The 27,000-nt window shown below is 37.5% G+C and overlaps 1 protein-coding gene across 2 annotated transcripts in view; it reads left to right on the forward strand.

The window, feature by feature from the left end:
* Positions 1-27,000, forward strand: part of sdk1 (sidekick cell adhesion molecule 1) — a 381,738-nt gene that overhangs the window by 254,880 nt on the left and 99,858 nt on the right. For both annotated transcript variants that reach the window (XM_015377352.1, XM_015377351.1), the window contains exons 7-15: positions 3,343-3,518; positions 6,148-6,231; positions 10,198-10,392; positions 12,395-12,511; positions 12,642-12,809; positions 14,371-14,473; positions 14,554-14,727; positions 20,946-21,082; positions 22,224-22,371. In XM_015377352.1, coding sequence (XP_015232838.1) covers positions 3,343-3,518; positions 6,148-6,231; positions 10,198-10,392; positions 12,395-12,511; positions 12,642-12,809; positions 14,371-14,473; positions 14,554-14,727; positions 20,946-21,082; positions 22,224-22,371 — 1,302 coding nt within the window. The remainder of the gene's footprint in view (positions 1-3,342; positions 3,519-6,147; positions 6,232-10,197; positions 10,393-12,394; positions 12,512-12,641; positions 12,810-14,370; positions 14,474-14,553; positions 14,728-20,945; positions 21,083-22,223; positions 22,372-27,000) is intronic.

Here is a 27,000-nt window from a genome sequence, read left to right on the forward strand (position 1 = left end):
TAAAATTTGATAACATAAATGCATTTACAATTTCTATGGCCTAAATGCTCTCCTTAACTGAGCTTCCACATAATTTGAAACAGTTCATGACACTTATATGCATTTTGAAATGTTGTGGGAAGAGAGTCATTTATGTAAGTGTGTACACTTATAACAGTTATATAAAAGAAGTCCTTGGTTTCAATAACTTCCAGCATTTAATGTTTATAGAAGACTAAACTTGGCTTGGATTTGAAACAACATTTGGGTAGCTCTGGCATAAAGTGTGCATATAAGTAATTTACTGCCAAGGTGACAGCAATTGCTTAGTTAAAACTTTAATTGCAAAGTTATATGTATGAATCATTTTATTTGTTGTTTGCTGCACATTATTTGACCTGTTATCTTGTGTTTAATTTTTTTTTAGGCGGCTCTGTTTTAAGACTTTCTTTAACAGTTTATCAATAGAACTTGACACACATTTGACTAGTGGGCAGCCTTTAAATTGTGAAATTAAAAGCAATTATCAGACATATTAGAGGAGCAGAACTTGCTTATAGCGGGGGTTAAAAGTAACAGATGTCATGTCAACCACACAAAACAACATTATCATTAGATCTGAAATATTTAATTCAACAGAAGGCAATCTGGTCTTCTTACTGTGCTCTTCATCTGCATACAAATAAGCCCACAGTTTATTTATTTTTTTCAAAGAGAAACAATATCTTCCTCATTAGCTATGTCTGCCTTCCAAAAGCATTCACTGAAGCTTACATTAAGAGTTTCTAACCCCAAACAGAGAGAGAGGAAAAAAAAAAAAAAACTTGGAAAAGTTTGACAGCACTGAGAGAGCAATCACTGAAATCAAATGCTTTGCCAAAGTCTATAATCATCTGCTTTCCACAGTCAATAATTACTGGGTGCTGTAGATGCACCACTGTAGTCCTGGTTGAAGGCTGAAATTATTAGAAGCCTAGTGGAAAACAAGTAGAGGCTAATCTTGACTGTACTTCAATAAAATGCAATTTTCCATGTGTATATATCTGGCTCAACTTTTTTCTTCCTTTGTGCTAAAGTAATTATAGATCTCCATTTGACTTTACAAGAACAGAAAAATCTGTTCTCTTACAAAAGTATGTAAAAACCCTAACAACTAAATTTTATTTTTGGGTTGGCTCATTTCACATTTTTTGCAATGATTTAAGATTAGAACAAACCTTTGCTAGTTTTAGGCAAAAATAATTGTTCCATTCATTTTACCACTATTAACAGTACCATACTTGACTCACTTTCAAGCATGATATTGCTGCCACCATGCTTGATAGGCAGTACAGAGGTCTTTTTTAGTCTTAGTGGTGAAATAGTCAACTATTGGTTTAGTTAACCGTAAATCATTTCTGCAGAAGACATTTGCCTTATCTATGTGGGAAGATGCAGATTTCAGTTAAGCCTTTTTTTGCTATACGGTGGGTGGTTTGGGTCGGATGGTTTATTTTATTTTATTTTTTTTAAAGGGGACAACAGAGTTTAATAAAACATGAAGTGAAACTTAGATAGAATTGGATGTTCTATCTGTAGTTCCCTTGCCTTGATGTTAAAAATCAATAAAATATACAGTAAATTCAAGAAAGACAGTTCGTAAGGACGATAGAATTGACCTAAACAAATCCTGATGGATAATAATGCATCTTGCTGAGACTATAGGATACAATACAATAGAAATATACAAAACAGCACAAAACTAAATATATTAATGTTAACCAGTAAATAAATCCACAAACAATATTTTCAGATTTTTAGTGATATATATTTTCATATATATAACTTTATATTGTTCATTTTCTGATTTTCTCTGGAATCAAGTATTTTTCCTGAGCACTTCTCACAGGCATTGACACAACTGGATGTTGCAACATATATCACAACTTGTCCTGAAATGGTTAAAACAGGATGACAATAAATCAAACCACAATCTTGGTCAAAATGGTCCTCATTATCCCACAAGGTGTGATCAAATATTCCTCTTACTATAAGATTTATGATAGCTGCAAAAGTATGTGGTTAGTGCGCTATTTTTCTCTGTGCACTAAAGATTCTGTTTTCTTTTATTTATTCTTCTATAATCATCAATACCCTATTATCTTTATCTAAAGCAGTCATTAGGCAAGAGGAAGAGTAGATCCTAAGCCCAGAACAGGGCAGACAACCATGCACACACACACATAAAGGAACCTACCATGCAGCAATGGGTAAATAATTATTACTACTGAATTAATAGTAATGGAATCTTTATATAAGTCTTTATTCATGATTTTACCTCTATGGGGATTACAAATATATTTTATGTTGTCTTTACAGCTCATTGCTAATAATAGCTCCCATGCATTCTTGAAACGTATTGGCATATGTATGAAGATGATCTTCATGTGAACATCAGTCCACATCTGTACATTTATAGAACATACCAACTACTGAGGGACAGCTCTTTAAAATAAAAAACAAGTCTTTCTTTAAAAGATGAATAATTCAGGTTACATAAATTAGAGCAACTTAATATCCATAAACTAATTAAATCGATCCATTTTCTATTATTGTTTTGTGTCATTACTCCAATTTAATTTTGCAAACTTCTAATAATTAAATCCTGTTGAAATTACAATACACTCTCTTTAAGTACTGCCTTAATAATATTTTTATTCTTTGATATGTTATTTTTAGCTCTGCATTTGCATAATGTCTTGTATTTTATTTTTCTCTTTCAGTTTGTAAACACATGCTGTTTATTGACCTACCTATATATGTTACTGTAGGACAGCTGAGGATTAGCTCCCTGTACATTAAGTCATCTGCAAACGTTAAGACAGCTTATAGTTGAATTGCTAAAAGAAAAAGAAAAAAAGAATTGCTAAAAGATAAAAAATAATAATAATTGCTAAAAGAAAACTTAAAGAATTTATGTCACAGTAGCTGATGGTGGCGTAAAAAAACCAAAACACTCTAGAGATGTGCTCTCATGAACAGATGCCTTGATTTATTATTGCTGTCTTACACAAATACAGACATTTATAAGAATGGTGTTTTGATGTTGTTTATCCAAAACAAAATTCCATTTTCCATGAAAAGCCATTTCCCTTCTGAGAATTTAGAAAAACCGATGAACGTTCCCTCATGCTGAGCAGAGCTGACGGCTCTGATATACAGACTGTCATCTTTCATTTTCTGCCTCATTGACAAATAAACTGATGGATTTAATATGTCGTAATTGCCTTCAGCCACCCTATTCCGTTTTATTCCCAATTCCCTTTGGTTCTTGCTCCGCTCTGTTTTTAAAAAACAAACACTGCTCTGCTTTTCCTTTCCCAGACCAGTTGACGGCCTTGCGGTGTCATGGAAACGTGATGGACGTCTGCTGGCCAGTGGGCGTCGGCTTATTGTTCCAGTTGCCACCTCTGCTGATGCTGGGTTGTATGTATGTGAAGCGTTGTTTAACAACAGCACAGCCAAACCCGTGGAGGCCAGGGCATACCTGACTGTAATGGGTAAGAAAAACACCCTGTTTTATATAGAGATGGATGTTTTTAACTCTGACATACATTACCTGGTTAGTTTTCACATCTCAATACTTACTTAACCCTAACCGTAACCCATAAAAAGAATCACATGTCCCACCGAGACTTTGTGACCTCAGAAGAGTGACTCTGCAAACAGATTTGCTGCCACTCGCCTTACGCTTAACATCAGTTTCCATGATTGTCCAGGGCAGGCCCCTGAAGCCCTCATCATGCAATTAATTTGGGTTTTCCTGTACGCTTATAGCTCCAGGCTCTGTTTTTTTTAGTTTATTCCACCATTCATTGTGACTCATTCACCTCAGAGTATGACTGATTGCTCAAGGCACAGCCTGTCAGCTCCAGGACTGTTCAAGCTGAATCTTTTTGTCTGCGCCCACCAGTAAAATGTCTGCTCTGGTCACAAACTGCTGTTACAATGTCCCCCTTGAACTTGTAACAGAAAGAAGAGCAGAAACATGGAGTAAAACAAAAATGAATTGTGATTTTTGAAAAATAAAGCGTGGCAATTATATTTAACCCTCGGTTACTTTGATACCGCTAAATAAAATGCCAGTGCCTATAGAAGGCCCCTAAATAGTGAATGAAATCAACCTTCGTGTGATTTAAAAACACATATCATGAAGACCAAGATGCTAAAACATTTGAGACTCATGGTATCTTTAACAGAACTAGACAGAATCTGTTAACTTGTTACCTGATGATTGTTGATTTTACTAATCTTGACTTTATGGAAAAGGGACAAGGGATTTCTGTTTGTAATTTACAACAAGCAATATTAGCAAAAACAGCCAAAATATTCTATAAATCTGCTGAGATGAGATCAAAACTGAACATTACAGCCACATATAAAACCTTATTTGTGGGTATATAACAAATGGTTCTGAAAAGACCCTAACCAGAGTGATAGGTTTAGGGTAACTGCATTATGCTGTCTAATCCACAGGCTAAAGATATGAGCTTAATACATTATAATCCTGGAGGCTTCAAAAAGTGCAGTCCTTCCAGTATGACACCAACCTTTAACATGCAGCTACATGCAGGGCTGAAAACAGATCAGCCCATTTATTCTATCTGAACTTTGTTTATTTGGAGTAGATATATGAGGGAACCTCAGTGTTATTTTGGTTTTCCAAATAACTAAATGGTGCAAATCACAGTAACCACACAATAATCATCACTAATTTGTTGGTCTAGTAAATAAATTCCCAACAGTTTCCAGTTTGTTGTTTCAAACATACCAACACATGTAGGGTGTGAAAGCCTTTGGAACACATTTTATATTTATACATAAACACATCTTTTCATGTCCTTTGTGTTTACTCTCATTCGATTTACAGTAGTGCCACCAGAAAAAAAAAAAAAATGCACATGCTCTTTCACTCAGCTTCTAGATTAGTTTTGTTCCCCGGAGTCGGTAATTAATGGGAGAACATGGAAAAATTCCCGAATCAAAAATCCCTGATGAAAATCCACTCCTGTGCTCGATGTGTGCACAGAGACACACAACAAGTGAGAAAGTAAGGAGCATGTGATTGATGAGGCGAAACTTTTCTCCCCCAGTTTGTGAGTTTCCTTTTGATCTTCTGCGATTGTCGGAGCAAAGGAGCATCTAAGAAGAAAGCACGAACTACCCATGCCTACAGAATACTGAGTCAGAAAAAATCTGCCTGAATATTGATTCTGTACTCGTACTCTTTCTGTGCCCCCCTTCAATTCACTCCCTCACTATGTAGAACCAATTTTTGGACCCTCTTCTTCCATCTCTCTGTGTTCCCAGTGCAATCACTCTCTCCACATTATCTACCTTCATTAGGCCAGCAGCTCTTTTAAGGCCTGCCTGACAGCAAAAAAGTCTGCATGGATTCATTTGTATCCGAGGACTAGAGACTGATGAATACATTGGTACAGATCTTTTTTTCTGGAACAAGCTCAGTAGACCTTGGTGTAATAAGAAGGATTCCTAAACAGAATAGTGTATGTCTCTCTGCCTCAAAAGTATTCATTATTCAATTTTATTTCTTTTTTATTTTGCCCAGATTTGCTTATAATTATGCATGACTCTGCCTCTTCCTTTTGTGTATTGTACAGGCAGATAAACAGTAAATATCCATTGATGGCATTCTAGTTAAAATGTCAAAACCTTGTGTGCAAATTTAGACCCTGAAATGAAATTTGAATTTATTTGTGGAGTAGATACAATAATAAAGGTCCAATTTTTGATTTAGTTCATTATTAAGGTTGTTTTATTATTTTTTTGGCATTTTAAGGGAGCAGTTGTTCTTATTTTTTTTATCCATATAGGCCTCAGCTTATGTCAGCGTTTAAAGCAGTACTAGCGGAGATGTTTGTAGGAAGCTATTATTATTGGCAGAAGAATAGAGCAGTTTAAAGGGGGATTGTTTCCCTAGGGATAACTAGAGAATGTGTTTCTCTGTGATTGCATGGAAGTCAATTCACCAGTAACACAGAAATGGAAATCTGTGTTCAGCACCACTTGGGTAGAGGGTTTTTATTCTGCTCTATTTTAAATATACATTTACCTGAACTTAGTTGGACAAAAAATGTATTCATAAAACCTTTTTTTTTTTTTTTCCAGAGCCGCCTTCGCTGACTGTTCAACCTAAAAAGAAAATCTTTGCTGATCTCGACAGAAATGTAGAAATACCCTGCCAGGCTTCAGGTACAGAGCTTCTATGTGGTTTGTATTTATGTAAGTGCCTTAGACAAACCAGGATTTATCTAGTGATGTTCCAATCAAGACTTCTTATCTCCACTAGAAATCTAATTTAAGATTAGATTCTGCAGTCTGTGTTTTCTCTTGTAAGCAACAAATGTCCCACTTGGGTTTTCACTGCATAGCCTAGGAAATCGCTGCAAGTTTTTGACACCTCCTGTACAAAAGAATCATCATTTGTGCTTAAATTTACATATTATTCGGCTTACAGAGCTGCAGTCTTCAATAAGCATATGTAATGTGGTGAGAAGAAATAGATGTCATTTCCTGGATTCTGGTGCATTTGAACTTGTCAAACATCTACTTTACCTACACTGGTAATCATCGTGTAGTTTAGGCTTTTAAATAGGTGAATGCTTCCATGAAGTTCATACAACTGACTAGAAGGCGTTTCATGGAAATATTAATTATATTAGACATTTTATAATTCATGTTCAACTGCATAGCAGCCTTCACGACAGCCAAGAAGCTTTGTCCTCTGTCTCACTCTCAGTATCTAGCTCCTGTATCAAGACAGATAGGGACGTTTTAAGCATTTTATTTTTCTTCTGTTACTAACTAAAATAAGTTGGCATTTTTCCTATTTATGTACAGTAGAAATACTCATAACAACATATATGATTTTAATTTTCACTGGATTTTAACTGGTTAAATTAAGGTTCTGTTAAGAAAAGTATAACGCAGTGATTTGAAAACTAAAAATTAAATAGGCCTTTTTGAATAGCTGTGTCTGACAAAGGGTGCACACGTGTGTGTGAAGCTGACACTGTGTGGTTTGGGGTTTTAGTTTTGTTTACAGTAAGGTTTGCATTTGCAGCTCTGGGGGAGAGAAACTATTTTTAAGTCTGTTTATTCTGGATTTAATTCAGTTTCATCATTCCCCTGATGACAATGAAAAAAAAACATGACATTGTTTATGTGGGTGGGTGGGATATGTGGCAAGCATCTGGTTGAACCTGCATTGTGTTTCCTATCCTGTGCCATGCAGCTCCCATACCACACTCTCATCCTGAGACACAGGATGTTTCCAGTAGTCGATCTGATATTTGTTGGCAGCTGAGAGAAGAGGCAAGCTTGCCTTAACTTCCTGAGAAAAAAGAGTTGTTGTTGGGTCCTCTGCTTCATCAGGTGGAGGTGCTCTCAGTCCACGAGAGGTTAGAGGAAATGTGAATGCCCAGGAGCTCTATGCTGTCCACATGCTTCACCACCTCCCCCTGTACAGTATGCAGAGAGGAGCGTGTTCAGTTTTCCCGGTCCCCCTCTAATCCACTCTGATCTGTTTAGTTCTGCTTGCATTGAGGATAATGTTATTGTTTGAAAACCGCCGTGTCAGATTTTGGCCCTTGTCTCTGTAACGGTTCTCATCATTGTTGGATATGACCTCCACCATAGTGGTGTCACGAATAAACCCCACAACCATATTTGTTGTGTGTGTGGTTGTGTAGTCGTGTATGAAGAGAGTAGAGGTTAGGGTTAAGAAAGCAATCATTCGGTATGCCAATGTTGAGGATCAATGAGACGGATGTGAATTTCCTTCTCCTCACCCCTCTGAGGCCTGTTATTTAGGAAGTCACTAATGCAATAGTTTGCTTTTTAGCTAGACTGCAGAACATGCATCCTATGTGAGACTGGTAATTTAGCCATTAGATATATGTATATTTACTGGGACTGGTGGTTCTCAATCATGCTTGACATTACCCAGTCTGCACTGGCAATATAATCTGTACCATAAACTCATTTACGCATGCAAACCAGAATACATTCGGGCCAAAAAAATAACCTTTTTTTTTCTCCCCCTAATAAAATAGCATACCAAACACAATGTGCAGATGTTTAATAACTTTTTTTCTGAGAAAATAAATGCGTTTACATCCTTTCTGTTATATCACGTGTTTGTGCACGATCTGTCCCAGAATTGGGATCCTACCCAACTTCTGAATAAATGAATGAATAGAAATGTAGTGATCTCACAATGGAGAAATTCACTTGTGACATTGGTTCTTATAAAAAAAAAACACAGGGTGCACAGAGGAGGAAAAGGTGCATGAAATATAAACTGTGCATCCAGATTCATACAGTGAATGGTTAGAAATAAAGGAGAAATTTAAGGTGACAGTATCTTATGTACAGTAAAGTGGTGGCAGGTAAAGTGTGGTTTCTGGTTTGTTAAATAGATAAATAAGTTATTGCAGTATTATTACACAATTGTTATTACAATTCTGGCTCATTTTTCAGCTTTGCAAATGTGTTATGATTGTAATAGTTTGAATGTTATATTTGCATAATTTCTTTGTACTTTTATATATAGTGCTTAATCTAAAGAAAGACACAACTGAAATACAGATTAAACACAGTGTAAACATCTTTGTCCAGACTGCTCTGAGCATGGCCGATGATGAAGTCAGACAAGCAATTTAACAGCGGGAATGTAAAACACATCCAATTCTCTCAGAAAAGTCTTTTATTATTTTTATGCAAAGTAGTTTAGCATTCATTAACAACAGGAATAAGTACTTGCAGTGTTGTAATTAAATTGGTTATGGCTACAGCTGATGGTATGGAGCGTGCTTCCAGTACCTGCGTGCTTTAGGGGTCTCCTTCCTACCACACACCTGGCTTTTATGAATTAATGATGAACAGGCTTCTGCAGCACTTGATGGCTGTGCAGGAGATCATACAATTATTTGAATCAGATGTACTGCAGCAGAGAGCAACAAAAGAGGGGGGTGTAGGGCATTGACTGCAAGCTTATAGCGTAGCACGACATGGAGAAGTCCTTCAAGAGTCATTCGCAGTCTGTTAATTGTGGTGATATTTATTTGCCGAATCATAGGTTGTTTATAGATCTTCATAGATGCGCCAACAGGAGCTGCTTCAGATTCTTGCTTCATGGATTCATGGATCTAATAAATCATCGAATGAAGACTTTGAATCACAATGTAGCACCCTGTGTTTGGAAACATTCTCCTTTCAGGTCTTGTGAGGTTACTCTGTCCGTCCTCCATGATGGCTCTGTTGACCATTGTACAGTTTGTCGCAAAATGTTTTACCTTGAAGATTTCACAGTTCTAAAAGCTGGGCCTTTAGAAGCGTGAGCATACTGATCAGCTAAACTCATGCTTGGAAAATTGCACTTGTTCATGTCTCTTATCTTTAAATGGATTACATGAAAACACTTACATACTAGCAGAGTTGGGCATGGTCCTCAAAACTGCAACATGCTCGTCTCTCATTCCCTCTTCACTCCCTCTCTCGCACACACTGAGTGAGTTCATGTTCCTCTTCAGTAATCTGATACAGTGGCAGTGTAATTAAATAGCAGAGGCCTGGGGCTTGGGAGAGAAAGATGGAGGCTAGGAGCAGAAACGAGCCAAGGAAAAAAGACAGAGTGACAGAGCGAGTGAGACAAGCAGGGGGTGAGAAATATTTCACGCGTGTGTCTGTGAAAGCTTGACAACAACAGATTGAGAGAGTCTGAGGTCCATCTCTCTCCCCGTCACACACACACACACACACACACAGGTGTGAAAGGTTCAGACAGAGTAATTGCATGAGTTTGCTGCCCGTCATATCTGGTATGTCGGTCAGACAGGTCGGTGCTGATACAGTAGATATTTGCTGTCCTGCACTTATCTGCATCTTTTATTCAGAATGTTTTCAGGCCAATTCTGCCACCCCTACTCCACCACCCACATCCTCCAATCAATATATTATTAACACTCATTATGCCCACATGCATATTTATAGAGGCAGATTGGGAAAGATGGTGGAAAGAAAGTGTATGACTGCCACAGTGGGAGTTGGTGTAGTTACCTCAGCAGTGAGGTCAACTGGCTTTTTATAAGTGAAACTTTCTAAAGGTTTTCGTTTTATTTTGTTGTGTTTTGTTTTAATATCTCTGGTCGTATGTAGGCGTGCCACAGCCAAGGATCGAGTGGTATAAGGACGCAGTGCCTCTTTCCAAACTGGCAAACACTCGCTACAAGGTCAGCTCAGCCATTGGACTGACGGTGCGTAGGGTTCAGCCAGGAGATGGAGGAATATTCCAGTGCTTTGCTCGCAGCCCTGCAGGAGAGGCTCAGGCACACACCGAGCTTGTTGTTTCAAGTAAGTTTTCCTGACATCAACTCAGAAGCATGTACATAAACAGAAGTGTTCTTTTGTCTTCTGCTTGCTACATTATCATTTTTGGTATTTACCTGGATTATTTATTTAACTGCCTATTGACCCTGCTTTGCAGCAACAAGGTCCTAGTTCGATTCCCAGTCCAGGGTCTTTCTGTATTGAGTTTGCATGTTCTCCCCGTGCATGCATGGGTTCTCTGCGGGCACTCCGGCTTCCTCCCGCAATCCAAAAACATGACTGTTAGGTTAAATGGCATCTCTAATTCTACTAAGCTATCAGTGTGTCTGCATGGACATGCGTCTCTGTGTTGCCCTGTGAGAAACTGGCGACCTGTCCAGTTTGTACCCTGCCTTTCACCCATAGATTGCTGGAGCCAGCCCCAGTGTTAATCCATTAACTGCCTGATCAACCATTTGGTTGACTGTTTACTCGGCGAACTGCAGATTGGAGGTTGACCAGGCAGTAAAAGGGTTTAGCGGGAGAAGATAGCATTGATTTATAACTTTCATATGTTTAGTGATACTTTAATTGTTTTCAATGGTTGCAGAGATGATATACCATGTTGTAAATAATTTTCATAGCTAAAGAACAATGTTTTAAATCCTGAAACATATCAGTTCTACTAAACCTAAAAAATGATTATCCCTATATAAACTGTATTTCCTAAGGTATCCACTCAGCTTTGTTGACCTGAGTATGAATTTAGGGGACATTCTGTTCCTAATACACAGGTTTCAGTATGAGGCAGGCTCACCCTTTGCAGCTGGTGGGATGGCAATCAACAAGGTTTAGAGGAATTTTTATGGCAAAGTTTGACCATTCTTCCAGAAGGACATTTTTGAGGTCACTGACTGATGTTGAACAGAAGACCTGATTCTCAGTTTGAAATTCATCCCAAAGGTGTCCTGTCTGGTTGAGGTCAGTACTTGGTGCAGGCCAGTCAAGCAAATACCCATCAGACTCTCTCCTCCATGCCTTGTTTTATATGCTGGGGCACAGTGTGTTGGAAAAAGGAGCTTTGTTAAAATTACTCCGAAAGCTTGGGACCTTGGAATGGTCTAAAACCTCTTGGCCTATTAAGGTATTCAGAGTACCGGTATATTCACTTCACCTGAGGGACCAAGTACCCCTCCTACCCTCACCCCACAAACACTACTTTTCTTTGCCCCAATAAAAGTCTTGTTTTTACAACAGACCTTGGTATGGAGGCAACCCCACAAAAACGTATCATTATATGCATGTTTGTTTACTGAGGATGCCTGCTATTGTAGTGAGTACAGTATATCACTTGATGTTTTGCCATAGCCCCATAAAAACCCCTTTGATATCATCATATTTAGATGAAGTTGGAGCTAGTCTGCAGGGGGGCTTGCAGTACTTTCTAAGGTGCTGCAGGCACAATTTCTTGCATAATGTTAAGTAAGAGTAAAATATGTAGGGGAGAATATACAGAATACTGTATATAGTGATAGCTATTTCCAGTATAAACAATAAAGAAACTGTTACACGGTTTGCATTTTGTGTTACTGCAGAGACAGATATATAGATATAGAATATTAATGTCAAATCCAATGTTCTGATTCAGTGAGTCGCTTTTTGTCAGCTTTTATAAGACGCAGCATTAGAATTAAACAAAGTGTTATTAAAAAACTCTACTTTTATTTTTTAAACAAAAAACTCTACATTGACTAAACTTATCTACATTTATATTCTGTTTTGTAAACATTTACTATAATTAAATATACCCATGTTTCTTCCCTACAAACTGCTGCTCATATTTATGCACACTCACGTAGCACCAGGTAGTAAATAAAGACCTCATTGATCAGAGACGCTACCCGGAGGTTTAGATCAACACTGACATCATTTCCATTTTCATTTTTCACTTTAGCTGCTGAGTTTTAGAGTTAGTTCTCTCTTTAACTTTGGTTTTAGCAATCCTCCTGTCTTGCCTTCCCTCTCTTATTATTTTGCTGTGTTTCAGGTGTGGCTCCAACACTTCTGTCCCCTCCGTCTGACCAGACGGTAACCGATGGCGACACAGCTTTGTTTACCTGTCAGAACAGTGGTGCTCCGAAACCTGCCATTACCTGGAGGAAAGGTGCTGAGCCACGCAATCCACTGCACACACAGCTGCCATACTAAAGTCCTGTGTTAGCAATTGAAATGGGCATAATGACTTACTCCCTGTCATTCCCTCAGGGCTGATTTATTGTTTTCTCACTCTGTAGGATCTCAGGTCATAGCCAGCGGCTCAGTTCAAGTTCCCAGGTTCACACTTTTGCAGTCAGGTGGTTTGCAGATTCAGCCGGTCAGTTTCCAGGATTCAGGAGAATTCACCTGTATCGTGTCCAACTCTGAGGGAACCATCAACGCCACTGCAGTGCTCACCGTGTGGAGTAAGACACATGCACACACAAACAAGGATCGGTAAACAGCTCAATGTGCATTTGTCAGAGAGACAAATAACAGGCTTGGAACATTAGTTTATCTATCTCTACCTGTCCAGTTGTGTTAGGACAGGAAAGTGAAAAGCTGAACAATTTGTTGTTGGTGCATAAGTTTATGCTGCAGAGAATTTGTTCAATATATTTGCCATATCTGGCAAGGATTATATATCTATTTTAGCATTAATGTGTTCAAATTGACAGTTTTAGAAAAAAATAAAAGTCGATGGGCAACTGCCTTGCCAACCTAGTCAATTTGTTTTGCCAAAAAGTGTAATGGGTTTAATGAGGTCTCAGTAAGATAGACCAACACAAAGTAGTTCATAATAATGAAACAAAAGTAAAATATTTCATGATATTAAAAGGGTCTAATTAATAAATGTGTGCTGCTATATCCTCCAGTGTCAATCTTTCATATAGTCTCTTCTTGTTGCTATGATAACAACTGAAATTGTTTTGGCCCATGTGTCTGAAAAGTTTTACCAAGTTTTAGATTTTCAAAAAGTCAAAATCACTCAGGCTGGAATTAGTCTCTGAGAAGATCAAACTCCATGTCATGATTTTAACAGATTATCTAAATGATTTCATACTTACTAGATCGTTCTAACACATGGGTATGCTTTGATCTAGACCACCTTATGTATATATGTATATATATATATATATATATATATATATATGTATATATATATATATATATATATATATATANTATGTATATATGTATATATATATATATATATATATATATATATATATATATATATATATATATATATATATATACATATATATACATATCACTTGCAAAGGGACAACAGATAAACACTAGCTGTCTTTCTAACTTTTACATGGTTATGTCTGTACCTACTACTGAGGTCTATTGATGTGCATCTACTCACCTTCATCTACATGTTGGCTTTGTTCCTCTGCATGTCTTGTGGCAATCAGAGCTGCATATTGCTGTCGTGTAACAATAGCTTTCTTCCTTGAAGTACAAATTTGTGGAATGCATGACTAACCATCCAGGATGTGACTGTGGCATGCATTTACACTTAGTCAATACTTTGCAGATCTACCTTTCACTGTGTATGTATTATGAATTACACAAAAGCCAACTGTATTTACTAATTAAAGGGCTTTTGATGTTCAGCCCACACTTTAACAGCGATATTTGTAAAGAACTGTTTGAAACATGTCTCAATTTCCTTCTACTTCAAAACCATCCATTGCAAATAATCCTATCATAGATATTTCATCGATTTAAAAAAAAAACCCTGACATCTCTGCGTCTGAAGGTATTTTTTATTAGTGCATTTTATTTTATATTTTGTGAACTACTTGAGTGGAGCCAAGCAGCAGTCAAGTGCTCTTTAAGGGAGTGAGTAGGTGTCTGACAGGTCATCAAGTGTTCTTGTGTTCTCACATATGTATATGATGCATTTTTAAAAGCCTGTATGTATGCTATTCATCAAGCTCCGCTCCCACTTTCTACATTTTCACTATTTCTTAGGTCGCACAGTTATTTCTGTGCCTCCAGAGGACCGGCGTGTAATCAAAGGAACCACTGCTGTTCTGGCCTGTAATGCCACTCATGACCCCAGAATTAATATCAAGTAGGTGTTCAGTGCAGTCAAATAAATATGTCTCTAATTTACTTGATCCTCCTTTACTGAGCTGATACATTTTTTTGTAGTTTCAAGTGGGATCGTGGCGGTGTGCCGGTGCTGGCGAGCAGCGGTGGCCGTGTTTCTGTGAGGCGAGGATCTTTGACTATAAGCCAGACCTGGTCTGGTGACATCGGGGATTACACCTGCAGCGTGACGTCAAAGGCAGGCAACGACTCCCGATCAGCACGCCTGGAGGTCATGTAAGTTTTATCAATAATTTACCAAAGCGGATTCGCAAGACTCCTTTTTTTTCTTTGCAATTTAAGGAATTTTCATGTAATTGATGTGCATTACAGACATGTTCTCTGCATGTCTCTGACACGGAAATCAGTGTGCTGATAAACCTCTAACCCCTGTAGAAGATTTGAAATCGATTTTTAGTCTGGATGTCATGTTCTCAATACTCATGACACATAATATATGTGTCTTCACTCTTTAAAAAGCTAAAACATAGTTTATTATTTATATATTTGTGGCTAGTATAATGTAGCATTGTCAATATTTGTATACCAACAGATTGAACTGCAACAAAAACCTGAACAGAAATAAAAATAAAAAAATAATAAAAAAGCAACAAAAAAAATAAATAAAAAAAAAATATAATAATTTTCATTAATAGACAGGGGTCTGCACAGTGGAGCAGTGGGTAGCACTGTTGCCTTGCAGCAAGAAGGTTCTGGGTTTGGCCAGGGGTCTTACTGCAGTTTGCATTTCTCTCCGTGCATGCCTGGGTTCTCTCCAGGTACTCTTGCTTTCCACATTTCAAAAACATGATATACATTAATAGCTTCTTTAAATTGTTCTGAGTTGTGTGTGTGCATGGTTGTGTGTCTTTGTTTGTGTCTATTTTGCCCTGTGACAGACCGGTGACCTGTCCAGGGTGTTCCCTTCCTCAGACTGCCGGAGTTAAACTGCCGGAGTTAGACACCGACCCCAACATGATCCTGAAAAGGACTAAGCGGGAGAAAATGGATGGATTGGTTAAAAAAGTCTAAAAAACCTGATTCCTCATGTCCACACATCCTTAAGCAATCAGAAGGCATTTCAGCTTCTTTGCTGTTGGCAAACTTTACTTGGCAGTGTTTAAAAATACTACCTTGCACATGAAAGTAAGTAGCACTGAAAGCAGAGAGGACATTTGATAGAAAAGTCCAATGCCGTCTATATATTTGCTTATCTGAGTGTTTGTGGATAGTGCTTATATAGGAGACAAATGAGATATTGCACAAGGTCATCCTTTACCCTCTGCATGATTCCTTAATTGAATGCCATAATGTTGACACAAAAATGTATTAAAAGTTGTATTTAAGGATTCTAGTGTAATTATAGCTGCGCAATACCCCAGTGGCAAACTCCTAACACATTCTGTGCAGATGAATAAAGTTATTTTTATTAACTTTTAACAACAAAAGAAACAATTCTTTTCACTAAAATTGCAGCAGTTGATTTGTGAAACATTTTTGTTCTTTATATGTGGTTTTCCCTTAGAGTTATTCTGCTTTCAGAATTTATATTTACCACTTTTATCCAACATCATGAATTGCTTTTCTCAGGCAGACAAAACAGATTTTTCACTGTGCCATCAATTCACACAGAAACCGTTTTTCTGCGTTCTTTTGATTCAAATTGTAGATATGATTGACAGGAAAGACACCTTCCTATGAAGCGACACAAAAAGTGTTCCTATTCTAGCTGTTATTGCTCTGCAGCAATACTTTGCTGATTTGTAGCATGAAAATCCCAAAAGATAAATGCCAGTGTCTTTAGGAAGATTGTGATAATTATTTGTTTTCAGCAATTTTACAAAAAGTGTGAGAGTCTAGTAATCAGTCAACATCATAGAGCATCTAATTTTTAGTTACACACCAATAGTATTTCTTTTCACTGAAATCTATGAGACCCTGTGTGTTGCACTCTGATTATTGGCAGTATTACAACGAAAAATTATCTAGGCTTAGATAAGAAAAAATATCTTGAATTAAGTATATTTACCCTATTGTAAGGAAAAAATACCTATTTAGATTTAGATATTTTTTCAGTGTAGATGAGGACCATAAAGTTGGGCATAATGAGGTGGTAATGACGTCTTTTCTGCCAGAATTGCTTCAAATTATATTGTGCTTTATGCTTTAAGGGACCATGTCATGCAAAGACTGTTAGAAGGCTTCCTTACACCAAACCTATGTCCCAGATTTTGTGCAGACATAATTATCTTGAATGAATGAAAGAATGAATGAATGAATGAGTGAATATTTATTTATTTCAGACAATAATAATAGTAACAAATCTTACCTCCGAAGTTTTGTGCATCCTTACACTGTTTGGTTGGATAAATACAGTTTTAGAGCCAAATAAAAACAGTTTATTTATGATCTGGTATGGGAGAGCTGTCTTTGTATTTGCATACCTTCGTTTTGTTCTAGTGAACAGTTTCCAAGAGTTCCACGCTTAGTCTGACATTCCTGGCATTCACAAAACACGCCACACACAATGTAGCCTACGCTCCGACCCACGCAGCCTCATTACGGCTGCTGTAAAAGAACAGGTAGAGGCCTTTATATATTAATAGGCACTTTGATAATATATTTATGAAAAGGTACTTATGATATATTAATATAATTGAAGGGTAGGAAAAGGAGAGAGACGGATCGTGAGTCCACATCCATCTAAATTATGGAGAGAAAGGAGGTTACACATGTCAAACACAGCGGGAGGGAGCAGATCTGTGTTTACAGCTGTGTGAAAACATGAGGGGAATGAAGGGATTTCTGCTCAGCTTCCTGCACCAGTGTGTGTCTGTGCATGCGTGTGTGCTTGCGTGCAGCCACGTGTGTGACTGACATTCTCGTTAGCTCTGTATCAACGGGTCATAGAGGCTAACAGACGCTGGCGGCTGAGGAGACAGACTAATTACCAGCAGGTTATTGGTTCAACTCCCATAAGACCCATTCATGTGTCTGTGAGAGTGTGTGCATGTTGTTTGGTAGGATGGGTTGTTAAGGTAGTTGCTCTGACATTCTCTGATTTCATCCCTTAATTAATATGATCATGTCAGCTCAGAAATGAAAACCTTTTTATTTCCTCCGGCTGTCTTGTTGTTTCATTCAGAGCCGCAGTGGATTGATGCGCTGTTCAAACAGTAATGATGTACAGGACTCCTGTGCTGTCTAAAAAATAAAAATAAAACATTGGAAAAGTATTTTCCATCCATGCATCCATTTTTTTGTGTATTTTCCATATAAAGATGGACTGGAATAAACATAGTAATTACCTGCATTAAAGGAAGTAACAGAAACATCTGGGAAATTATTGAATGTCAATTAGCAAAATGCGTGATAAAACTTATTTTTCAGTCTTGCATGCTGCCATCTCTCTGCCTTATCTGTGCTTAATTTCAGCGCCTTTAAACTTTAATTTAAAGGTAAACTGCAAAAAACATGTTAAACACATGTAACCCTTCTTTATCTAATGACTCCATCTCAGAGACGTTATATTCAGACCTGTGATTGCATAGAAATAATTAATGACCTTATGGAAATGGCAAGTAGTGACCCTGAGCAAACATAACGATCCTTTTTATCACGGTTTCTTCATTAATATATTTATATCTGTGTTTTTTATGTTGACTGTAAATATCTTGAATTCTTTCAGCACCTGCAGCCTTCACGCAGACAACTGCTGCCTTCTGCTTTCTTTTCCACATTTCCCTGCAAGCAAAAGATTTTTAAAGAGAATTATGATGCTCTAAAATTGCTATAATCAGATGTCTGCTTTCTCTTTATTGCTTTCATGAATATATCCGTGGAGCTTTCTTGTTAATAACACGGCACAGATGCACACATTTCTGCAGGGGATGGAAAAACGTCTGGAAAATTTATTTTTAATAGATGCAAAGAGATGTATTTGTGGTGTTGCAAAGCATGTAAAGAATAGGAATATGCCAGCCAAAACAATAATAGATATAACTGATCCTGGACCTAAACTGAGAATTAACTGGAATGCCAAAGACAAAATGGATTATAAAGCAGAATAATAACACTGGGGAAAACATCTTTTTAGTGTGCTGTCACTACAAATGTTGCATATTTTGTGAGAAATGCTTATAAGTTAAAGTAAAGCTCGGTGCATTAATGTAGATATGAGGCAGTCTGTCCAAATGCAAATTTAAAGCCAATAAAAGACCCTTATTTATAATGGCTTTGCAGAAGAAACAGAAACTGGGAGAAATGCCTTATTTAAGAATGCCAGAAAAAAAAATCTCACAAGCTGATGCAAAATTCACCAATTAACATATCAGGTGTTATGCTGTGATATATTAGGTGTTTTTCCAAATTTTTACAAGATATAAGAAACAGCTGCTGGTGGGCAGAAGTGACTGATCTTTCAGATCTCAGTGCCAACTGTCTCATCTTAAAAATTGTCTGCACAGACATCTCTAGCCCTATTTGGGAATGTCATTTTATGGCTGCGATTAAAAGGTTTCCACTTTAGTGTTTAGACTCCAGTGTATCTGACAAAAACACGAGAATAAAAATAATTTGATTTTACATTTTATTTAGTGCTTTAACATATTTTTCGTCATGTATTGCAATCCTTCTTGTTCTGCTTACCTAAAGACGGGAGATCAAATGCATACAGGTTACAAAAACTAAATGTTTTGAAAGAATACAAAAGAGAGTGTGCTGTGAAGCAAGGCTGTTTCTAACAAAAGTTCTGATTCTATCAAAATTGTTTTTTTGTTTTTTTTTTCAGTTTTGGAAGGGAACAGTTAAAATATATTAATTTTAAATGATAGAAAGTGAACATTGCGGCCATCTACAGCAGTCAAAATTTCATTGCAAGTCAAGTGGTTGGTAAAATAAAATCCACAAAACGTTAAGAAGAAGCATGTGTCACAGAGTGACCTTAAATATCCAATTCAAATAGTCTTCCTTCTATTCCACCTTAAGCGGTTATCGCCATGTAAACATTATATTCTACTCCTATACCACTCTGTACTAATTTACAAAAGGAAGTGCTTTGCAAGCCTTTTGATACTCATTCAACCTTTTCACGTCACATTACAAACCCAAACTTCACATAACATTGATAAACCAACACAAAGTGTGACAATTGTTTTTAAATTGGGAGAGGGGTTTTCAGAAAAAAAAAAAGTTTGTATACCTCTGCTTTGGAGAAAATAAATGAATTCCAGTTCAACCATTTGCTTTAAAACATCAACCAATCAGTTAAATACTGTTGGTGCTATCAGGAACATGGGAGTTGTCTTCAACCGTGAACTGAACTTCAAACAACAAATAAATGATGTTGTCAAAGCTAGCGTTTCCCAGCTGTGCCTTTTGACCAAGCTGAAACCCTTTCTCACACGCCAAGACCTGAAGAAGGCTATTCACGCATTTATAAGTTCTCGGTTGGACTATTGCCATGCTTTCTACTCTGGCCTCCCGTGGTCATCACTCCAATGGTTCCAGTTAGTACAGAATGCAGCAGCTCGACTCCTCTCTAGCTCATCCAGGCAAAGCCACATCACTCCCATCCTCTCCTCCCTGCACTGGCTCCTGGTCCAGTCCAGATTAAAGACTCATATTTTTTTCAAACTAGCTTTTAATACTTACGAAACATTGTTTTATGCTTATGATTTTCGTTTATTTTAGTTTTTGCAATGTTTTTATCTTTCTGAGAAGAACTTTGGTTTCCTGGTGTTGTTGTAAAGTCCTAATAAACTTTGATTGGTTGATCGGTTGCTATAGCTGGCATAGAATTTAATCTCAGCATAAATGCAGGAACGGTAAACTTAAACAAAATAGCCACATAAATAACTAGAAACAAATTCATAAATACATAAATAACTAGAAACAAATTCTAGGAAGAAAGATTTATAGCACTTTGAAGCAGGGTTAGGTTACATCCCACACACTGAATGTTTCACTAAGCGCTGCTGAAACTGTCCTTTAAAAATAAAAATAATTTGATTGCCCTCCACCTAATTTGATAGTAGAGGGTTAACCAGAAAAGCAGCCAACAGGGACTTGTAACCCTGGAGAAGCTACAGAGACCCATGGTTCAGGTGGGATAATCTGCCAATAGGACGACTCCACTCTGCTGCACCAACTCTAGAGGAGTAGCACAAATTCATACACACCATACTTTCAGGTTTTTGTTTGTAAAAATGTTAGACATTAATTCTACACTGTGTTGGATTTGCAGGTAAAATGAATAAAATACCGTACAATAAAGTTTGTGGATTTAACTTGACAAGAGTTTAGAGCCTCTTGCAGGTGTCTGTAAATGCTTGAAAGTAAATCTGAGTACTAGAAAGAGACTGCCATGTATAGATATTAAATCATAAAAAATAAATATGCTGTAAAATCTGAACAGATATTTTTTCTTCTTATATTCTTCTCCTATTTTTGCTCAGTGAACTACCGCATTCCCCCCGCTCCCTAACGGCTCGTCTCAATGACTCAGACTCCCGCTCCGTCCACCTGTCCTGGCTGCGGCCCTTTGATGGAAACTCCCCTCTGCTCTACTATGTGTTGGAGCTATCAGAGAACAGTAAGTTTGTGTGTATATTTAAATGTGTCAATCCCCTGGGAATCCTTTATATTTCCTAAGAGGCATACATCTGTTCACTGGCTGTCTACTAGGAAGTGACATGCACTCAAATGCACTCATTTACAAGAGACATACATATGGAGACCAGCGTTCCAGCATAAACGCACAGGTTGCTGTTGAGCTCCTATTTTCTAGCCCTTCCTTACCCCCTCTCGCTCTCTTCCTCTTTTGAGTCCCGGCCTCTCTCCACCACAGATGTTATAACAGCAGGTTGGCTCCCTTTCAAATGGAGAAGGGAGGGAGAGAGTTGCGGAGAGGATAGGGAAACGAAGGAAAAGAATGACAGAGGAAACAGATGGGAGAAAGAGAGAAAGATGGCTGCAAGCTAAGGGGATCTACTGGCGAGCCTTTACATGCTTAGCCAGGCATTATGCATAAAACTAAAGAATTGGTACTAATGAACAAATATCAGTTGGTAATCCTCATTTTGAAAAACTTTTAATGAGATACACCTGTGCTGGTATCATTTAACAGCTGCCATGTTGAGACGACAAAATTGAACCAAAATTATCATGGGAGAGTAGGGATATAATGCGGCAGTAGCTTGGGGGCGATGAGGAAAAGAATGAGAAAAAGAGGGAGCTTAATTGACTGGTCGATTTCAGTGGAGAAAGCCAGACAGTGAGGAATGGATTGCAGTTTTTGAACACTGATTAGATTTTTTTTCTACTGTACTTTAGAGACACTGCAGCAGTGTAAATACAAGTATTTTCATATCAGACAACGACTCTAATATGCTTGGCTTGTACACTATCCTTCTCACTTACACTGATACCCAGGAGGCTGATGCGATAATAGGGATAATAGTGCATCTGTCTGTGGTTTATTCAGCAAATGATAAGCTGGCAGCAACATACAGCAGCATCTGTGCTTCTTAACTAATCCTGATCTTCCCTTTTAAAGTTTGTTTCTTGTTGCATTCTTTGTATTCCTCCCCTGCTTGGCTCTCCTCCTGTTGTTAGCCTTTCTTTCTGGTCCCTCTGTCAGTCCTGGTGATTAATGTCCTGAGTGCTACTGTGTCCCTGTTTGTCCTGCTTCAGCCCGATGCTATCAGCCTCTAATCTCCGTGCATTGTGTCTAGATTCTCCATGGAAGGTCTACCTATCGGAGGTGGATCCCGCAGTGAGCGAGGTATCGGTGGGCGGGCTTACTCCTGCCAGAACCTACCAGTTCAGGCTCTGTGCTGTCAATCAAGTGGGCAGGGGTCAATACAGCGCTGAAACACAGAGGTAAGAGCTAACATGTATAAGAAAAGTGTAAAATAGCATTGTGTGATATTATTATTTATGGGGCTTTAAATTAAAAATGTATTTGATAGCATGTTAATGAAAACCTTTGTGATGCAATTTTGACATAGTAACGTATTATATGTATGTGGATTTATTGGAACTCGACGTCACAACCACCAGCAAAAAGTTGAAACATCCTGGCTGGGAGGGTAAACCAATCAGTTCTCATGCAGCTGTTCTAGGTTGAAACCCAAAGTGACCCTTCCTGCATGTCCCCCAGCCTATTTCCTGTAATTGCATTCGAAATAAAAGTCACTAGAGCCACAAACAAACTTATAATCCCTGAAAGTTAAACATGATTAAATATAAGCATTTATTTTAAACCTATAAAGTCAATTTTGCCCATAAATTTTTTTTTAAGTATATTAAAAAGTGTAGAGATGCAGAGATATGGGTTTTATAATGAGTTAGTGAATAAATGATGTTTATCCTGTGTTTTCCTGTGATGGACTTGTGACCTTTTTAGCGCTTTTTTTTCCCATCTCTCCCCCAGTGATGATCTGCCCAAAACCCCCACATCTCACACCCATTTACTGAAAATTCAGTATAGACAGAAGACTGATGGATGTATAATATGAGAAAAACACACACTACTGTGTGACAGTAGCTTGCGTTATGTAACAGCACTAATCATTGAAATAGAGCTCGTAGCCACTTTCAATTAATCCACTGTGACTGCTCAGCTCAGATCCCTCTGATATAAGCATTTGGACTGGCAATATACATTCAGATTTGGAAAATGGGCAAAAAAGACATCCTTAGATGTCTTCTTTTATGCTTTTAAACATTATGTGTAATTTTTGGTATGCTAAGCTATAAAATTTGACAGGTACTGCATGGGTAAATGCCCAGAGCGCTATTAGAAAGGGTCACTAAATTGTCACTTGCAACCTGAAAATTTTTTCTACATGTTGAGGCATAATATGTAATGATTAGCCAACCGCTGCTTTCAGACAGTCCAGATCCCCATTCATAAAAGAAATAAACGCAACTGGTTGGGAATAGTTTGTTTAGCTTTGAGTGTGTGATGCTAACATACAATGATGTTAACATGTTATGTTGTAATATATAATATATTTGCATGTCACAAAAAAATCTGAAAATCCATTCTTCAAAAAATGCACATTAAACACTATAATCTAAGGGTTCAAAGAGAACAACCTTTTATAGCAATTCAGCTTCGTCAAGATCTGAGGGCAAATGAATCCAAAGGTACTTCATCAGTTCATAAGGCTGGTTGGATTTAGATGCCATCGGAGATCATTCTGATTTTAATAAGTGAGAAACTTCTAAACACATTCTGATTTACTCTTTATAGATGTCTTGTTTGCTTGCTTTACCTTTAAACATTTTTTTTTAGATGCAAAACAGATTTGAATGCCAGACAAAAATAACACAAGAGTACAAAGCCCAAAGATTTGTGGGCAGAGCAGGGAAGAGAGTTTTATAAACATTACCCAGTCCCAGTTCTGGCAGAAGAAATGGGTCAAAATTATTTTGAGAAGCTTATGGAAGAACAACCTTTATTTAAAATCATATTGTTTAAAATTTTGTTTTACTAAATATCAAGTATGTATAAAAAGTTTATTTTTTCTCAGTTTTCTCAAATGTATAAATCATTGAAGTATTGTACTAATTGACCTAAGGTGAGACAGTAAGAGGGAAAAGTTATGAGCAATTTTTATGGTAAATATTGATCTGGTCTACTTTCTGCATCTAAACATCCTGACTGTCTTAGTTTAAAAAATGGGTATGATGTCCAGGTCAGTTGGATATAGATATATCCATTTGTGTCTGTTTCCCTGTCATTCTCTATATGTAGCAGACAGCTAACCAGCAAATAAATTAACTTCTGTGCTTGTTCACCTGTGTGAGAATAAAAAAAAAAAAAAGAGAGAACAGTGTAATTCCACATTTTATGCTAACAGATTACTATGCAGATGTTTTATACGTGTGTGCCCAGGTGCATTTGTAGTGCGTGTGTGTCCCAGGAGGGAGGCACTGATGAGGGTAATTATCATGCCAAGGCATGGTGGAACGGCATAATATGTAAGAGGTTTAGAGGGAGGTGTCTGCATGTTCTCATAACAGTTTCGCCTCTAGTCTGAGCATGGTCTAAATCCCCAATATTATCTTACCATACAGCAGATGTGGTGGTGCATTATAAAGTGGGCACACACAGACACTGTCAAACCGTGTTTTGTCTGACTGAAGAGATGGGGCACAGACAGATGCCAGTTGTTGTCCTGCCAAATACACTCAGCAGCATCAGTAGCTGTTAACATCACATATTCACACACCTCAGATCTCAATCTGCTTTATGTTTCTGCTCCTCTTTGTCGGTTCTGCTCTTCATGCTGGTAAAGTTTGGAATCCCAAATCAAGCTCCTACACCTGTGAAAGGAGGAAGGAGAGGAGGAGCTTGTTTTAATATCACTCTCGCCCTTCCTCTTCTGTCTGAACTGCTGCGTGTGTTCAACAGCTGCTCTGCTAGTCCTCAGTCCAGTATTTGTTGTCAGAGGCCCTAGAGAATAGATTGGATTGATCCTCTGTAAATGAAAGACTGGCGGAAAGACAAGTCATCACTGGTCAGTGCATCAGAGCAGATGGAAGCGTCTCTTCTTCAGCATTCATCTCATACGTAAACAGTCACTCCCTCCTTTTTATCTGCTGGATGTTTTGCCAGATAAGATGCACGCAAGAGCTGCCACCAATGCCAAGGCACATCCTGCAAATGACACTCAGGAAGGCTGTAGCGGAGCGAAATGTCCTGCAGAAACTCTGGCTGCCATATGAGAAGGATGACAGAATGCATTAATTCGGACATCATGAGTGAACGTCGCGTAAAGCAAAGCAGAAGCTCCGAATATTAATAACAGAAAGCCCTTATTAAAGTTTCAGCTTCCAGCTGCTTCGACACTTTCCTGATTTGTTCCCATCATAACTTGGATCTTTATCAAAAGAACATCGTTTTTTGTTTTTTTTTTCCTCATCCCAACATTGGCTTTGTTCCCAAACTAGTTCTTACTGGCTGGAGTTAACACGGATACTGAAGCAATAGGAACTCTTTGTTCAAAAAGCAGAGTTTCTTCACTGTTACACTTGAATAGACATAGCCATCTGAAAAAAGGAAGCATTAGCTGCTAAAGGAGATTATTTTTTCTTTTTGATCCTCAGGAACTGTAACTCCTTACAGCATTTATCTCCGTCATTTTTGCTTTTAATCCTCTATTTCATATCGACGTTCTATCAAGGCTGAAGCACATTAGGCTCTAAAATGGGAGATAAAAACACTCTAGCTAGTTTCTTTGCTACACTTTGATAGTGCTCTTTTTACAGCAGGATTGCCTTATGTCTACGTGGAATAAATTCAACACTGTCGTTCGACACGGAAACAAAATAATAAGTAGTGACCGACTTTCCACATACTAAAGGGGCTCCATAGGAATAAATCGAATAAATAAATCAAGCAGATATAGACTAGCTGTATTACATTTGCTGATGTTTTATTGACAACTGATCCTCCTTGTTCTCGTAACTTATGGCTAGATCAGACCTGAGCATTTAAAGGACACCTTTAAGATGTTCCCATCAAATCTGAGAATTCATTAAAAAACATCAACAGTCATTAAAACCAATTCTTACAAATTTGGACGTGGTGCTTTTTCATTAAATACCCTTCTTTTTTCAAGCGACATCTTTGGTTCCCCTCTGTCTGGCTTCAATTGAGCCTAAAATGAATCAAACTCTCTTTTTTTATGTTTAAGATGTTTTCATGAAACCAAGAAATATGTGTTGAATCATCTTTCAACACATATTGAAACAATCCAAAAGGAATGTCAGTTTAGATATAATAAATGTTATGATGAAACATTTTTAAACTCAATTGAAAAAAAATTGTAAATTGGTTTCTCAATAATGAATGGAAAATATTATTGATCTAAAAATAATCTAACTCTTCATATAGCATTTTGTATTTTAGGCTTAACTGTAAGCAGAAATCTTGTACAGTCCCCCAGGAAGCAGCAGTGTAAGATGGCTCTGTATAAAGTGATATGCAAAGTGACCTAACAAAGTGTCAACTCCAAGATTAACAGATTGGATGAATGAGCTTAGGGAGGAACAGGAGGTTGAAGAGGACATCTGGAACAACACTCTACTTGGAGAATATGGGAGCACTTCCTGCACCAAGTTTGGTTGAATATAGTATTCATTACTGAAAGCTAAATAGCAAAAATATACTCTAATCATGATGTGGTCTGTCTTAACCCACATGTTCTACCTTTGCCCAGCTCTGAAAGTCTGGACTAGTACTTTGAAAACTTTGCCAGAGTCCCTTAAAAAATAATTTCCAACCCAACGCTGGGATCAGCATTTCCATATTTACACACAGAAGATTCATAATAGTAACCATTTAGACTTAGATTTAGACAGATTATTTGTCATTTTGTTTACACAAGACATTTCGTTTAGAACAGCTCTCTGGCCAATTTTTTTTTTTTTAAGTGCAACCTTGAAAAAAAGGAAAAAAAAAAAAAAAAAAAACATATATATATATATATATATATA

The sequence above is a fragment of the Cyprinodon variegatus genome, unplaced genomic scaffold (genome assembly GCF_000732505.1).
Source record: "Cyprinodon variegatus isolate N-32 unplaced genomic scaffold, C_variegatus-1.0 Scaffold152, whole genome shotgun sequence".
NCBI classification, from domain to species: domain Eukaryota; kingdom Metazoa; phylum Chordata; class Actinopteri; order Cyprinodontiformes; family Cyprinodontidae; genus Cyprinodon; species Cyprinodon variegatus.